The 17,665-nt window shown below is 38.5% G+C and overlaps 1 protein-coding gene across 1 annotated transcript in view; it reads right to left on the bottom strand.

The window, feature by feature from the left end:
* KCNU1 (potassium calcium-activated channel subfamily U member 1) overlaps positions 1-16,606 on the bottom strand; it is a 68,247-nt gene extending 51,641 nt beyond the window's left edge. The window contains exons 1-8 of the mRNA XM_088138795.1: positions 16,397-16,606; positions 15,549-15,650; positions 12,978-13,039; positions 8,061-8,151; positions 7,190-7,301; positions 5,024-5,099; positions 3,447-3,522; positions 1,950-2,120 (exon numbers count right to left, since the gene is read on the bottom strand). Coding sequence (XP_087994921.1) covers positions 1,950-2,120; positions 3,447-3,522; positions 5,024-5,099; positions 7,190-7,301; positions 8,061-8,151; positions 12,978-13,039; positions 15,549-15,650; positions 16,397-16,606 — 900 coding nt within the window. The remainder of the gene's footprint in view (positions 1-1,949; positions 2,121-3,446; positions 3,523-5,023; positions 5,100-7,189; positions 7,302-8,060; positions 8,152-12,977; positions 13,040-15,548; positions 15,651-16,396) is intronic.
* Positions 16,607-17,665: the final 1,059 nt, after the last annotated feature.

The raw sequence follows: 17,665 nt of genomic DNA, 5'->3' as shown, positions 1-17,665 counted from the left end.
TGTCCATGATAGCTATGAATTTTTGGAATTGTAACCCAATAAATCTGGTGGACACCAGATTGGAGCAGAAGAGACCAGGTCAAGTACAGCAAAAATGCACAAACTTGAGGTCATTTCACTGTCAAATTATACAGAAGATTTGAATCTCCCTCCCCTTTACAAGAAGAAAAGAGCAACATGTAAGTCTGAGGTTTGCACCAACTCATTCTTATGGTAACAAAACACAGGATGTGTTGACCTCAGTCTGTTACTATATGCTCCTCTCTTCTTGCTGCTACATTGCAGTTGTTATTCATTCATAGGAAAGAGGAGGAACAACAAATATCTATCAACAGAGGCAAATATGTCTAGCTCTGGGTTGAACTGTGGAGTCCTTGGGGTTCTTTGAGCTTGGTTCTTTTCTTGCAAATGTTTCATTACCAGGCTAGGTAACATCTTCAGTGCTAGTGTTGGTGGGGGGTGGGGGTTTTGTTTTGTTCCTCTGGTAGTTCCTTAGACCAAGCTAAATCCAAAAATGCAAGGGAATTCTTGGAAGTTTGGTATTCAGTCAAGGCAGGAATCAATAGACACATAGAGATAAACAGCATCTACACTCTATTCAAAAGAGACAATAGAAAAGAAAACAAAAGACTAGAACATCGCTTCACCAGTTATCATCACCCAGATAAGCAGAGGTTACCACAGGGCACACAATCAAGCAGTGAACAATACCTTAATCAAGGAACAACCAGAGGGGAAAAAATAAAACAAAACAAAACCCCCACCCCTACCAACACTGGCAGGGATGCCACAGTATATAAACAGAGAGCAAACCCCATCCCATTCTAGCACTGAAGATGTTACCTAGCCGGGTAATGAAATGTTTGCAAGAAAAGAACCAAGCTCAGAGAACCCCAAGGACTGCACAAATACCTATAGATGAAAACAAATCCACCCTCTACCCCTAAGAGTGACTAGTCTAGCAGACAGATAACCTGTCAATGTCAGTTTCTCATTTTTCCAATCTTGCATTGGTTGAGAATATAAGCATGTTAATCTCATTTCTTTTCTTTATACATATTATTCTCTCTCTCTCTCTCTCTCTCTCTCTCTCTCTCTCTCTCTCTCTCTCTCTTTCTTTCTTTCTTTCTTTCTTTCTTTCTTTCTTTCTTTCTTTCTTTCTTTCTTTCTTTCTGCCAGCAGGTTTCCTTAACATATTACAATGTTTGTAGGAAGTTTGCATCAATATACATTTTCTGCACAGTTTCCCTCTCATGCATATAGCATGGATGCATTTTTTAAAATGGAAATTTGCACTGCAACATTTGTAGAAATATTAACTTTGAAAGATTACTGGGTTTCAGGGTTTGGATATTGGTTTGAAAATGGAAAAAAATCAGTAAATTTGCATTAAAAATCCCCACCATATTAATTTTTCCCAAATCATAAGGTGGTGGAGAGTGGGCACAGTACACGCATTTGTCGACTTCTTAACAATATTTAGGCCATCCCTAGAATATCCAGACTGGCGTAACTCAGAACCTTTAAATATATCATATTGGTTTTGATTTACAGTTGCTCTATTTTTTTTTTCTTCAGTACCTTTAAAAAAAAGGGAGGGTAGAAATTGTGTGTGACCATACATATTTAAGATCAACTTAACTCTATTCATCCTAGGAGAAGACTTCTGTTATTCCTGATCAACTCTGTTGATCACAGGACAAGACTATTATTCCTGCCCTGTGTTATTCCTGATTGTCCCTAGTGAAATATTACACTATTATGGCTTTGGGTACATTATTCTTGACAAGTGAGAACCTTGATGTTCTTTATATTTGCACAAATTTCACTGTTTTCACTCTATCCTATCAGGTTCCACCTCTCAGGAACCTTATATGACAACAAAAATATATGAAGTGAAGTTGATTTAAGAGTTCTGTGTTCATCCAAATCCTAATACAGTTCCTTACCAGACCGCCAACAATGAAGAAAAGTATGAACACACGTCCTAAGGTGGTTTTGACCACTACATCTCCATATCCAACTGTAGACATAGTTACCATGATCAGATATAAGCATTCAAAGTAAGTCAAGCTTTGATAATTTCTTGGATGTACCCAGGGATCTCCAGAATTCTCCATCTACATAATAAATAATACAACATAAGAACTGTGGCAGATACATCAGGACATCTTCACTGACTGACACCATCCTAGTGTGTTTGTGACTGACATTTTTTTTCCGTGTGTGGATTATTTTTAATTTACATTAGTTGGGTTTGCACACCTCACAAGACTAGGCTAAAATGAGGTTGGGGCAGTGTGTGATTCAATATGCTGTAGATAGACCCAATTTTATTACAACTATAGCTTATAGACAAGCTAAAAATAAAATAAATGACATTTAGATGCCAATAAAATAATAATTATCTAAGAATATCCATATAAAGATTGAGCATATGACTCCCAGGTCAATTGTTTATGCATATTAACTGCTGATGTACAAACTTTTGCAACTTTAGATATAATAAAGTTTTTTTGTCTAATAAAAGAAAGTTAACACAGACTTCATCAGAATGACCTGGGCAATGTAACAACTCTAGGAATTGTATTTAACATGTTGTGTGAACTACACCATCTCCTTAAACTACAATATAGTTTACCTGCTTGAGCATAATATGTTATGTGAATAGAGTAACTGTGTTTTATTAACCCAGATTTAGAGTTTAGAATGCACCATGCAGTCAGTGGCTGTAATATAGAAAACTTTGAGGAGGAGCAGGATTGTTTTAATTCAGGAGGAGCCTCAACAGATGAATTTCAGTAGAAGTTCAAGGTTGCTGAACATGAGAACATTTGGGATTTTGAAAACATATTGCGGGCATCACCACAAATGGATGCCAGGAGAATACAGCCATGCCCAAAATGGCAAGAAGTCTGAAGTAAGGGCTGTGTAGTCAAAAAGAGCTTCTCCTGAATATGCAAATATCTGGCATGCGATACTCAAAAACACCCAATAAAAGCTTTCAATGATGCTTCACATGCTATCGTTAGAAAGAAAAAACCACTGATCACGACCTCTGTGGCATCTGTAGAGCAAAAAATCTTGGATCCAGTGTAAGCTTAAGTTAATGTAAACTTAAGTTAAAGATAGTTTGAGTAGCATCTCATGTTGAAACGATAGAATGCAAGCAGGTTCAGAGTCAAAGTCTGTGGTTTTATTTGAGTCAAGCAACATTCAGTCAGGACATTTAGTGTGAAATCTACCTTAACTGCTAAATGACCAGACATTTGCTTTCACTGGTATTTGCATAAGGCAGTGTTTCTTGGCAACTTTAAGATATGTGGACTTCAACTCCCAGAACTCCCCAGCCAGCTTGCTGGCTGGGGAATTCTGGGAGTTGAAGTCCATACCTCTTAAAGTTGTTATGGTTGAGAAACACTGGCATAAGGGATCATGATACGTACCCAGTGAAGAAATCCTGCAGCGGTGAGCCAGGTACTGAGAAATACAGCTAGTAGTTTGGACAGTTTGATTGCAGTACTGAACATGCAAGGAAAAGGATGATATGAATGAGTTTCCAAGTAACAGGTGCAACTTTCACCTCCATGTATCCCTTTGAGGGTCTTCTAAGTGAGGTGCTGTATAATGAATGTTCTTAACTCAAGTGGACATTGATTCATTCATTCATTACATTTCCCATCCTGTTTCTGGCCCTGTAGATCCCACAATGGCCCATGGAGGGAGACAACTAATAATCATATCATAAACGCACAGTTTTCACTTCCCTTCCTGCTACTGAAAATGGAATCAATGCATTAGAGGTCTTTTATCAGCCCATTACGGTAGTGTTTGAATTGCTACATTTCATGTAGAGTATGCAGTTTGTTATAGGACTCAGTTCTTTGTAGCTCAATTCTTTCAACCTCTATTACCACAAGCATTCTCTTTTAATGAAACACTACTACAAAGCAATCTTGAGGGTATAATTGTGTATATAGATTTGTGTGTTTTTCCCAGTAGGATTGCTGACAAGGATCAAGAGAAAATTCCACAAGGGAAATCTGAAATCTAACTGAAGCCATCAGAGCCCAAGGGTGAAGTACCTTAAATAGCCCAACTTTTACAGACTTCCCACATCTTTTACAACTACCACATCTAAACCCAGAAAAAAATGCAGCGCTGTATCTACTTCATCGAAGGCTTTCATGGCCGGAATATGATGGCTGATGTAGGTCTTCTGGGCTGTGGATTGTCCTCTGAAGATGCCGGTCACAGACGCTGGAGAAATGTTAGGAATCAAAACTTCCAGAACATGGCCACACAGCCCGGAAGACCCACATCAGCCATTGGATCTACTCTTTGATAATGTAAGGACAGATAACATTGCATTATCACAACACACTGTGGGTGGAGTTACAAACCATATAAGCCTGTTCTGGCCAAACCAAGTCCTCTTGCTGAGTTTGTGTTGACCAAGAAGTAGCTGGGATCAACAAAGGCATGGTAGAGGCCTAACCACAAGCCAGAATCAATGGAGAGCCATGAGCAAGCAGTAAAACAGACTTGCATGCTGAACTGTTGGGCAAACATGAAAACAGCTGGGAGTTGTTAAAGAGGTAACTCTGAGCAGACTTCAGACTAATAACTGAGTGGTCTAAGTGGGAACTACATGCAGGAGAGTGCAGAATGAGGCTCAAAAGGCTTGGACAACCAGGCAACCCAGCAGAAAATTGAATTCATTTTTTTTTTAAACGGGAAAATGCAGGAGGGATTAATTAACCTTCAAGAGATTTCTGCATAGGAAGCCTTAAAGACTATTTTATTTAGATGATCAGGGTCATGCAATTCAGCTAACCTGTGAAGGACCAGCAGCCCTCTCTTGAAATTAGGACAAAGGACATCAACATACTCTGAGCTAGAGAAAGACTCTGATTTTGCTCCAGCTAGGCGGTGCACAAGAGCTGGCTGGAAACAGAAAGAGACAGACAGACAGAGACAGAGACAGAGATGGGACTGATGACTCAAAGAAAGTTTGGCTTACCCACTAGTGGTGATTTGGAGGAACTGTAATATTTTGGGAAGTTCCATCAATCTCAGTGCTTTTAAGAAGCGTAAGCCTATGAAGAGGAAGAAATAGGTGAAATTCTGTTTTTTGTTTCTGTTTAGGTGATTGCAGTATGGCCACAACATTTAGGCTGAAATAATGCATACCTATTTAACTAATTTCTTGGGCAGTAGGTGGCATTATTATTATTATTATTATTATTATTATTATTATTATTATTTTACAAAGAAATAAAACCCAAGTGCATTTGATATTTGATGGTTGCCATAAATATATATTTGGTCACATTTAATGCCATATTAAATATGGCGTATTACAGAAAATTTGAAATTAATGTATTCCACAAATACTTGCTGAGTTGAATCAAAATGGCCCCCACTTGACCAACCCATTTTTTGACAGTTTAAAAGAGGGGATCCTTTATTCACTGGGGATTCACTTGTCCTTAACAAAATCTTCCTTCTAATTTCTCAGAAGTTTTAGAAAAAAAACCCCATAAACTTTTGATCTTCTTTCTAATTCTCACGATGTTTTAGAATTTCCTTCAAATTTCTCTTGATGGAGTTTCTATGCATGCTTTATTGCTGGCATTGGCAGAGAATTCTGCTTCTGGTAATATTTCCATTTTATCTCTCCCTTACTTTGGTTGTCACTACTACCCAGCCTGAAAACGTTCAGTGGAAGGAGGTCCCATTTCCTTGGAATTTAATGAACAGGACACCAGCACACTGTCTTTGTCCACCTGATTGCAGTAAAAGTAATTCAAGAATGCCACAGTTCACCTATGAGGATGTCATTAACATTTTCTTTTGAAAGAAATCTCAAAAGGAAATTATGTTTTCATCGAATTACCTACGAAGCAATAAGAAAAAAATCCAGGAAGTGTTTTCTTCATGGCACTGATTAAAACCCTTCCTGACAACCACTGGAGCAACAACATTGATGGTTGGCAAGTTCAGCCTCTGCAAGGTGTCAGACTTTTTTGCTACTCTTTCTCTTTTAGCACAATTCCAACATTACCATTGACAAAAACTAAATAAGTGCTAGTTGTATATTGATACAGAAGGCAACACTACTAGAGGATCAGTGGGAAAAAATGGTTTTCTCTCCAATTTTTAGCAGCTAAATCTCTAATAATAGCCCTTGGAGAAGGGCTTCAAAGGAAATTCTTATGGTACGACGTTGTGCTATTACTCAAGTAGCATCTAAGTCCTTGGACTGAGATCTCCCTAACTTGGTTGGCTGCTGGCTAGCCATTATAGAGAAAGAGTTCAGCTCCTAACTACAACCTGGCTCAGAAGTGAGGCCATGAAGTAACGGCTTTATTTATTTGTGTAAATTGTGTCATTTGACTTGCATACAACGCTTTCATTTTTTTGGTCAGAAAAATTCGCTCTGTAATCCAATACTGTATTTTTAAAAACATGCTAAACAACTTTTACATTTTAATGTATACATTTTTTACATTTACATTTTTTACCATTTTTTTACATTTACAAATGCATACATTTTACACGTATTCCACCTTTCCTTCAGGAAGCAGCATACGTAGCAATCCCTCCTCCATTTTTTCCCCCCAAAAACAAACCTGCTGAGAAAGAATCACTGGCTGAAAGTCACCCCAACAGCATCCATACATGAGATAGGTTTCCTTGGTCCTAGTCCAATGCTTTAACCATCACACCACAGCTTTGTTAAGCTTACAAACTTACCTAAATTTGGCATTACGTGTTTTGATCCAAAACAGGAATGGCCATTTTTGGGTGATCAAGGCTTCATTTAATTTTGTGGGTGGGGCCACATCACCAAGGCTACCAAATCTTCGGGGGGGGGGCACCATCTAACCTTTTAGGCTATTGAAGCTCAGATACAGCAGTTCTACACATCACATACTTTTGGGGAGATGGTTTAGGAAGCTCTTAGTTTTTTAATGGTGTGATTCTTATTGGAGAGCTTATATTACCCTTTGCATATATTTCCCATCTCAGAAGGGCTCCAGATTCTATGTGTTTTCAGCCATCTTTGTCAAAGAAAGTTCAAGGCCCACAGAAGGGGTCTTGGCAGCCACGTCCCAAATTTCTGCTTTGCCTCTCTCTGGTTTATGACAATTCATAGACCTGTACGAGTTTGCTATGTACTTACCAAGCCAATTTCTTCCTAAATAGAAGGCCATACAGACTGGAGTTATGGTGAAGAAATCCACAATGGAATTAAGTTCCACCCAGAACATTAGCTTGTCACTTGCTGCCAAAAACTAAGAAAGAAACACACACACACACACAAAAAACCCACAGCACTGCACAAAGTCAGAGATCTCTTATCTGCCTGTCTGGTCCTTTTGCTTCATGATCTGATCGGACTTCAGAAAAGAAGAGGTAATGTTAAATGAGGTCCCACAGCCTGAGTGATATGGTCATTTTTCCCCAGGTCTACCTTAAATTTAATGTGGGAAATTGATATTATTTCATTATTATAATTTAATACTTTAATTATTAAAAATTATTTTGTGCATATTCCCATTTTTCCAACATTCTGCTCATTCTATTCCATATCTTCACCAGCTTGCAAGATTTCTTTCAAAGCATTTTTTCTGTATATTTCTCTTAACTGACACAATTTTGTACTCATTATAACTTATGGGTACCTTTTTGTCAAAGCAATGTGATTTTGTGTGCCCATTTTCACTGATATATATATATATATATATATATATATATATATATATACACATACATACATACACATACATACATACATCATGGTATGCACTTTTGTGCAAATGGATTTTAAAAGATACTCAGAAAATTGGCAAAATTTGGAAGAGGGTGAATATTACAGAATAATTGCATTGATATTCAGTTGGTTTAGGGAAATGAGAAGTAGGCATGTTTGTATTACAGTCTACATTACAATGCAAATTTAAACAAATTTCTGAACCATTCCTAGATCTCGCCCATATTCTCTTTCTCCCAATAGACACTTTTAAAATGTTTTAATTACAAATATTTCTTACCCGCAATCCAAAGTAAAAGAGGAAAAATAAATTAAAGAACAGATCGATCACAATTGTTTGGTCTTCAAAGGAGAGGCAAAACTGTTGAACACTGTAGAAAGGGGGAGAAGAGTAATCATTGTTCATATTAAGACAGGACTTCCATGATTTTTTTGAAATCAGCATGTGGCAATTTGTTAAAAAAACCAGGTTGCATATTTTGGTCAGAACAGCATTCCTCAAAATCATTTTAACAATAATTAAAAATCAGAGCAGGAAAGGAATTGGAGATTAGAATTTCGGGTCGTGTCTCTGAGTTCATTGGTAAGTCATATACATTGTCTTCATGCAGCATGAAATTCATTTCTGGGAGATGAATATGTGAGTGATTGACTCAAAATTAACCTTTCCCACCTGGGCATCCCCAGATGTGTGGACTCCATATAAGCTCCTCCACCCTTCTATGCTGCCTGGCAGGGATTTAGCTCATTGACCAGGCAGAGAAGAGACCTGGTTCCTCAAGCTGGAAAGCCTTCCTCAGAGCAAAGGAAAAATCCATTTTCAGTAACCCCAGCAGCAGAATATGAGTATCTGCAGACTTAGTGCCTGTTCAGCCCTACTCTGATGAAGGAACAGGTGGTGGGGAGTTGGAGAAGAAAGTTGAGGGACATGGTAGATGCCAGAGGGTGACAAAGAGAAGACTGCAGAGATAGCACCTGTTGCATTACCCAGGCCTATATAAAACACACACAGCTCTTCTGTGGTGCCTGGCCAGAACTCAGCTCATTGACCAGGCAGAGAAGAGAGCTGGAAAGCCTTTCTCACAGGAAAGGAAGGAGTTGCTTATATGCCTACAGCTGAGTCTGGAAAGCTTATTGAATCTGTTGGTGCAACAGCAGGAGAACAAGGCTCAAACTGTTGCTGCCAGATCTCTAACTACCTTGGTTAGACCTTTTACTTGGAATGTTACTTTGAGTTCCTGGCTTGGACTGCTGAGGCTCCAAGAGTCTGTTTTTGTTTTCAACCCTGTCCCTGAATGCTCAAGGGACTGGGGAGAAGACACTTCAGCAGGTTCTCAACATCTTGGAGAGTCCAGGGTTTGCTTTCTGTTTCTTGCTAGCCAGCTCCACATCTCTTTGTCTACAAAGGACTCTGCCACAATCCATCTGCCTGCTCAGCCAAAGTTTGCCCAGGTTGGGAAAATCTTCTCTAAGTAGCATTTTTTTTTAAAAAAGTAGATGAATTAAAGCAGTGTTGTCCAAACTTGGCCACTTTAAGATGAGTGGACTTCAACTCCCAGAATTCTGGGAGTTGAAGTCCACTCATCTTAAAGTGGCCAAGTTTGGACAACACTGAATTAAAGGGACACAATAGGGTACTGAGGCAGAAGGATGCTATCGTAGAAATGTGTTGATGACTCTGAAGCCCCTGGAGGGTAGAAATGGGAAGAGGCACCATTTCAACCCCAAAACGTTATTCATGCATATGCAAATAGACCATTTCATTTTACAAAGAAGAATTGTGGGTTTATCTATTAATCAGGGACATGAGAAATACTATAAGGTGTCATTAACAAAACAAAACTCTGGTAAAATGAGACCTGCGTCATGATGTCATGGTGCAAATGACACAACAATGTAATGGCATTACAAAGTTTGATGGAAGTACATAAAGGGTATTGTTTGTATGATGATGTCACAAAATGCATGTAATCATTTGCCTCTTCTTGCCTCTCTGTGAACGCCACAAAAAATACAGATTATCCTTCATACACGCACACACTTCAAAGAGAAACATGTTAGCTCCTACACAGCAGAACACTGAGTGCTTGACTCCTTCCCCAATGTAAAGCATGTGACATTAACATGAAAGGTAGATTTAATTGGATGATTCAAAAGCTGGCAGCTTTTGAGCCAAGCCATATTCACACTGTACGCTGCATAATATCAACAAGTTGAATTTCAAATTTCATTTGACATTTTTGACAGTTTCCACATTTTATGCTGTTGACAAGTGAGGAATGACAGAATGAAATTGCCAAAGCCAGTTTGATTTGTGCTTTGCAAAATGATGGTGCTGCTTCTTCCAACCAAGTGGGGGAAAATCTATTTTCTTTTCTTTTTTTTAATGTAGCTTGTAGCTTTCAACAGTGGCATATGTTCCAGCTGTAAGTATCTAACAGATATGGTAGTTGTTTTCACAGCATAGGTGTACTCCAGAAGCTTATGTGTATGTGCAGCCTGAATTTAGGATACTGACCACTTAAGTGCTTGAATTTTCAAAGTACCATAGGGGAGTATGGATACTGTAGTTTAATGCAAAAGTACTAGACTAAAAAGAATGAATTGCACTGCTATTTAGATAGTGATGATAGAGACAGATAGAGATGATAGATGACAGAGATAGATTATAGGTAGATGATATAGATGATAGATAGATAGATAGATAGATAGATAGATAGATAGATAGATAGATAGATATAGGTAGACCATAGAGCTTTCAGTAGGGATGCAACAGAATGATACCATGGATTCTCCTGGGGATGAATCTGAGTTCTTTCTTCCCAGTTGAACCATAATGGGATAAATACAAGCAGGAATAAAATCTACCTAGCATCTGTCATCTTTAAAATCTTGGAAGGTAACTGAACTTTTTCTTTGTTTTAGAACAAAAAGGTCTAGATGCTCATAACAATGTGGGGCTCTCCTTGGATGCTGGATTCCTTTTGCAGTGCTTTCTGGAATGATGGCATGACTACACAACACTGTATCAAATGATTATACCAGGAAGGGCTGCAAAGGAGTTGCATAGCCTCTGCAGAGACCTTCCTGCTCCGAGTGTGGAGGGCACTTCTGGCATAACAGGAAAGAAATGAGCCTCCAATCTCCCCTGCCCCTAAACAAACAACAGCTTTTAGGTCCAGATCTCTGGATACACCAGTTTGGCATAGTGGTTGAGGCATCAGGCTAGAAACTAGTCCCATATTAGGCAAAAAGCCAGCTGGGTGACCTTGGGCCAGTCACTATCTCTCAACCCTAGGAAGAAGGCAATGGCAAACCACTTCTGAAAAACTTTGCCAAGAAAAATGCAGGGACTAGTCCAGGCAGTCGCCAGGAGTCCACTGACTTGGAAGGCACAAAAAACCCCAAAACAAACACAAAAATTAAAATCCAGATATAAATCTGGCAGAATCAAAATCTGCCCCATAAAGTTGAAGGTAAAATAGACCAAATTTGGATGGATCTATGCATTTTATAATAATCAAGGGACCCTGTATGGTAGAATATGCAACAACAATTTTACTTCATCTACATTCATTTTGTTTTTGTTTTTTTTTAATTTCTGGGATCCCAGAAATTAAAAACACAAAAATTTTAATTTAACATTTTTAAAACTCTTCTCTATCACCAGACAAACTTGCCTAAGTAAGATATCAGCCTGGACTGGAAGCAATTAATCCAGTTTTGATTAGGAAGAAGATCAGTGTGACAACCCAATTGCAACTCAAATGCAAAACCACTATGTAGGCTATGTAGGTTTAGTAAGTTCTGATTCTTTTTGTACACTTTCTATGTAAAGTAGGGAGTCTTGTCTCTTTTGTGAAGGCAGAACAGAATGAACTGGTTGATTGGTTTGCAAAGGGTTCAGAGAACCAGCTCTCACAAAAACTTAATGCACGAGCAGAAGTTTTATATGCAGAATAGCCAAAGTTTAAAACCTGACATCTCCAGGTACTGTATAAGAAATGTCTCCAGGTATAAGGAAGAAGTCCATCAGTAAAGTGTTGCCATCCATGGCAGGCAGAGATAGAATTAGTAGGTTTCTTGAAGCTTAGCATGTCATATGAATTCAGACAAGTGTGGCTTATCCCAAAGCATGGTTAAAAACATGACTTAGCATTATGTGCAAAGTTAACGGGTAATGGGTTGAGGAGATTCCTACTGTTAGCTATCACTATGTCCTATGTCCCTCTAGTATTTTGATCTGTCTCCGAATCCATTTTAAGTCTCCCAGTTTTCCTATCAGAAATACACAACATAATTATCTTATAATGATTTGAGTTCACCTATTGAGTATTATGAGGTTTACTTGATTTGGTTTAATATGATATGAGAAGTCAGTTTGTAAGACTTGGTTTATGCTTAGTGTAATCTATGATTCTGTTTAATGGTTTATCCAATAAATGTATGAATCGACATACGGTTAGGCTATTAGTTTATCTAGATCCTTTTTGTCTATACTGTCAGTAGCTCTTGAGTTTCAGGCAGGATATTTTTCCAATCTTCTCTGATGATATCAGATATAAAACCAGAGATTTTTTTCATGCCAAAACTGAGCAAGAAAATACCAGAAATAAACTCTTTTTAGTAATCTTAAGGAGGTTACCTTTTCTTCTAACAGAAGTGTGCCAGACCTATTTATACATTTATCCAGCATAATTTTTGTATGGAGATTTTCAAATGGTTTCATAAATTACTTTATCAATTTATTGTTGTCTACAGCAGATGGCAGCACCTGGCCAAGGTAAGTAGCATGAGATCTAGTTCATGCCTGAATGGGAAACCACCAGAAAATTCCAGGGCTGTGGGATAGATTGGAAAATAAACACACACATACACACACACACACACAAACACACATCCCTTAAAAGGAGGCAACAGTAAATCACTTCTGCATTCTTGCAAGAAAACATGCACATGAAGTAACTAGGGTTGAACTCAATTTAAGGGAGACTTTTTTTTTTTTTTTACTAACCATGTTTATATATTACTTCCACTGAGTAAATGACTTTTTTTACCAAAGGAAAGAAGGAGGGAGAGAGGGGGAGAGAGGGGGGAAAAACCCCTATGTTTTGCTAAAAATGAATACAGAAATGTGAAATACATTTTCTTTTTTAAAAAAAGATGTACATAGGATAAATTACTGTGTTCTAATTACCTGTAACAGTTGATGAAGTAAATTATGAGCGACCCAATACTAAACAGGAACACCAGTAGTACCTAAAACAGAAACCTACATATAATTAGTTTGCCCTTTATTTGTCAACTTAATTCAAAACCAGAGGTTTCTAGGGTTTCTAGTTTTTCTAAACTCAGGGCCACATCTGGCATTTGAATGTCATGCTGGATCTCACATTCAAGAACTATTGGGTGGGATAAGTATCAGAACTCTAGCTGATGTCCTCCATTACCACTTCAATATAATTAACATGAAATATAATCCATTGATTATCTCCAGTTGTTTATAACAATTTCTCTTTTTGGTCACCCTTAAACTTTTCAATTAAGTAACAATGTGTGGAATTTTAAGGGGCTACGCCCGAGGTTTTGAGGGGTGCATGGTATTCTGAGGCCTCAGTGTGTGGGCATTTCACTGAAATATGTGAGTGGAGATCTGCATTTTGTTTTTTCATATGAAAATGGCTTTGCATTTCTAGCAGTGAGTGCAGATTGCTGTTTTCAAGCACACAAGCACACACATATTCATTCTTATTTGGCAACTTATGGAAATCTATGAATTGCTAAACTTGCCTGAGAATTAGGAAAGTTGATCACTGGAGTTGAAGACGTGCTTTGTCAACATTTGAGGAAAAGAGCATAAAGAATGCAGACATGTTACAGCCTGCAAGGAGGGAGTTTGAGAGAGAGCCAGTGTGGTGTAGTGGTTAAGGCACCAGGCTAGAAAGCGGGAGACCGTGAGTTCTAGTTCCACCTTAGGCATGGCCAGCTGGGTGACCTTGGGCCAGTCCCTCTCTCTCAGCCCTAGGAAGAAGGTAATGGCAAACCACTTCTGGAAAACCTTGCCAAGAAAACTGCAGGGACTTGTCCAGGAGTTAAAAAAAAAAAAAAAAAAAACTGATTTGAAGGTAGGAAAGCTACATTTGGAATAGCCAGAGGAAAACATACAGGAAATGAGATAGAACTGTTCGAAGGTGTTTATATAACAAATGTCCTTCACTATTAATTACAGTGGATCAATTGTCTAAATTGGCTGGCTTTAAAAGTTAGTCTTTCAGATATTTCATGAGATTCTTTCAGAAGGTGGCAGCAATTGAGTTCCTGAATTGATGACCCTGACAAATCCTTTTTTTATCTACTAACAGTATCACCATTCACCAACTTAATCAATATGTTGATTTCTATTGGTCTGTTGGAAAGCCATTTTGCTATTTCTCTTACAAGAATACTACCTTCCTTTCTGTACAAAATCCTGGCTCATACAAAACTCAGCTTCCTCCTTGATGATTTCTTCCCTTCTCTTGTCTCATCTTATTCTATTTGTTTATATTTTGCTGGACTTCTTTTTTCCTTCATAACTCTACCTTATGATGATCTTTCTCACTGGTTTCCCATTCACTCCTAGGTCAACAGAAGTTTCTCATCATGGGCTTCACAATCAGATGTAGCCTGGGTCTCAATTTCTTTCTGTGTTTCCATCCCTTTCCATGAACTTCACTTATTCAATCCCATTACAAGTGATTAATTGATGATGCACCATCAAGTCCGTATCAGCTCTTAGATATGACAGATAGACCTCATCAAGGATGGTCTGATCACAACCTAGTCCTTTGGGTCTTCTAATGGTGCACCCATTAATTGAGTTTATCCACCTTGCTGCTAGTTATCCTCTTCTTCTCTTTTCTTCCACCTTTCCCAGCTGTCAAGTCCACAAAGTCCAAACCCCAATTCAGAATAATTCTCATGAAACCAGGCCTGGTTCAGATAAACGCTCCTTTATTGTGTGGTACATGCAGCTTGAAACAAAACATTGCTAAAACTAAAGCTTGGGTAAACTTCCCTCTATTTATCCCCCCTCCCCTTGTTGCCCTGGCACCTCAGTTCCTTTTCACCTGGTGGTGACCTCTTTCCTTCCACCCAGGGATACATAGCTCCTTCCTGGCCATCAGGCCCCCACTGGCCTTGCCTGCAATCAGGTCCAGCCTCATTGCCCATATAAGGTTAAGCTCCTCACCATCTCCCAGTACTACTCCAATTACAACCATTAACTACTAGCCCCCCTCCCTAGTCACAATTGGCAGAAGTAAATCAATCAAACTCCCATTGACTGCTATGCTTTGTAAATTAACAATTGTTGGTTGATGCAGGTTCTGACACCAGCATTATGGACTTCTCAAGACATCAGTTGCATAATGTGTCCAAAATATGATAATTTGTGCCTGGTCATTTGTTCCTCCAATGAGAACTCTGGATGATCCATTTGTTTTCTTATCAGTCAAATATTTTTCCATGACACTCCATTTAATCTTTAGTGGATCATTCCGAATCCTCTCTTGTAGGGGTTTATTATCACTTTTCTTTCTGCATTTTTACAAATCTTGGGACATCTTAGACTTCCTCTCGTGCATGGAAAACTCTGTTTTAGCAACCTAAGCATTGGCTCTTGTGCCTGATCGTCAAATACTGAAACAATCATTAAAACATTCAGCAGCATGACTTCTTATAATGAATGTTTACCTATAATATTTTGGCCACCTTTAAAATAACTCACCAGAATACGGCCTACAGAAGTCTGGGCTGAGATCATTGTTAACACCACGTCTTGAAACCGTCCTTTCCAGAACCTCAGCAAGGGCATTTTACTGGTAAACAGCTATCAAGATAAAAATAAATGTTAGACTTTATGCTGCTTGTCTATGTTAATATAAGGGTATTATTTAATTGACTTTGGTTCAGTGCCAAACTGAACTGCAATTTTTTGAAAGCTATTCTCATTCAAACAGATTTATTTAATGATTTAGCTATTGCACCCCACAATTCAATCCCAAAGTTACTCCCTTCTCGTGAGTTTTTTATGATTATGAACCATGGAGTATGGGCATCTGGAAAGGGATGGAGAGAAATGCCCCTAAAGAAACACCCACAACAAAATGCCAGTACCCCATCACACTGTTATAGTAGAAAACAGAATCAGAAACCTATTTGCCAAAAAGAAAATTAAAAGGTATCAGGAAATGGAAGGGTATCCTGATCCGTCATTTTATAGTTACTGTATATATCCTACTTCTCTTTCCAAGTTTGGTGAAGTTCAAATGGTGATATTGTAGGGTTTGTTCTCTTCAGGGGAGAGAGAGTGGGGGTCCACAGGTAACTAGGGAATATTGTAAATAAGCAATGAATACCAAATGGATACACCAACAATATGTAATCAAAGTACTGATCCTCCATCAGAATTCTCAGAAGATCCCCTGCACCCAAGATATTTCATTTCTATTACATGTAACTGTCTATCAGATTTTTAACTTCATGTATAAACTGTGCAATACTCAGACATATAATCATAGTAGAGTTTTCAGCCACATAGTCTTCCCTTTTCCATGACTTACAGAGTACCCTTACCTGAAATCGAATGGAATATCTAAGGAAGCAGCAACCTGATATGTATTTGATTACCCTGACCATCAAGATGATAATGATACCTCCCACAAAAATAGACAGGCAAGAAGTGATAAAGGCCAGCTGGACATAATCAGTACAGTGGCCTCCGTACTCTTCAGACCAGTTGTCTATGAACTGAGCAGCACTTATGACTACTGGCTTCCTGCTCATTTTTCCACTTCCTTTTTGTTCCCTTGGGGAGTTCTAAGAAATATCATTCCTTTGTAGAATCTTTATGATGTCACTGCCACTATACAGATTACAGTGTCACTGTCACAGAGACAGAGAGAAAGAGAGAGATAGAGAGAGATAGAGAGAGAGACCTTGCAGGTCCATCAATATCACATAGAAGCCATAGGCTTGAATAGAAAATTAGTTTCCCTCCAGATGTTTTGTGCTATATGTTACATTATTCCTATCCAGTTGGCAGATAGGCCAAGACTTATTCTCTTTACATTTATTTACATAATGTTTATCCATGATAAGCATGCTTAAAGAGGCTTTTAGCATTCAGAGTTTATCAGCTTTCCAATATGCATGCAGGTAATCCTCACTACTTGACTGCTTAGTTTAGTGACCGTTTGAAGTTACGATGGGGTAAAAAAAAAAAAACAGCTTTGCAACCAACCCTCACATTTATGACCATTGCAGTGTCCCATAGTCATGTGATTGCCATTCAGGTGCTTTGGAATCAGTACGCATTTACAACTGTCACAGCATCCCGCAGTCATGTGATCATTGTTCACATGCTTCCCAACTGGCTTGTGACAGGCAGAGTTAATGGAGAACATGGAAGTAAAATCGTAAGTCGCAGTTACATGCTGTCTTGCTTAATGACTGAATGGGAAATGATGTAAACCCATTGTGGTCATGTGATTTTCCATCTGTGGCGCTTAGCAATGGAGCTGCCAGTCCCAAATGTGTTAGCTAAGCAAGGACCACCTGTATCACATTATGAAATAACAACATTGAAATGGAAGTATACCTACTTTACAATTACACACCCCCCCCCCCCCCAGTAGAAACACTTTGAACTCCAATGGTTTCAGGATTTCTTTAGGAAAAACAGCTTTTTGAACACAAGTCAGAACCCTACCTTTCAAGACAGAAGCAGGCACAGGAATCATTTCTTTAAAATTCATACCTAATAAAGTAGCCTGGGGAAGAATTATGCCTAACACTATTTCCATAACTGAAGTGGCTTTGCAACAATTATTGCTAACTAGTCAA

The sequence above is a fragment of the Python bivittatus genome, unplaced genomic scaffold (assembly GCF_059951505.1).
Source record: "Python bivittatus isolate LINGU-HERP-01145 unplaced genomic scaffold, Pbiv_v1 ctg000320_np1212, whole genome shotgun sequence".
NCBI lineage: Eukaryota > Metazoa > Chordata > Lepidosauria > Squamata > Pythonidae > Python > Python bivittatus.
The sequence above is the reverse complement of the archived record's forward strand: the minus strand, read 5'-3'. Positions and strand labels throughout refer to the sequence as shown.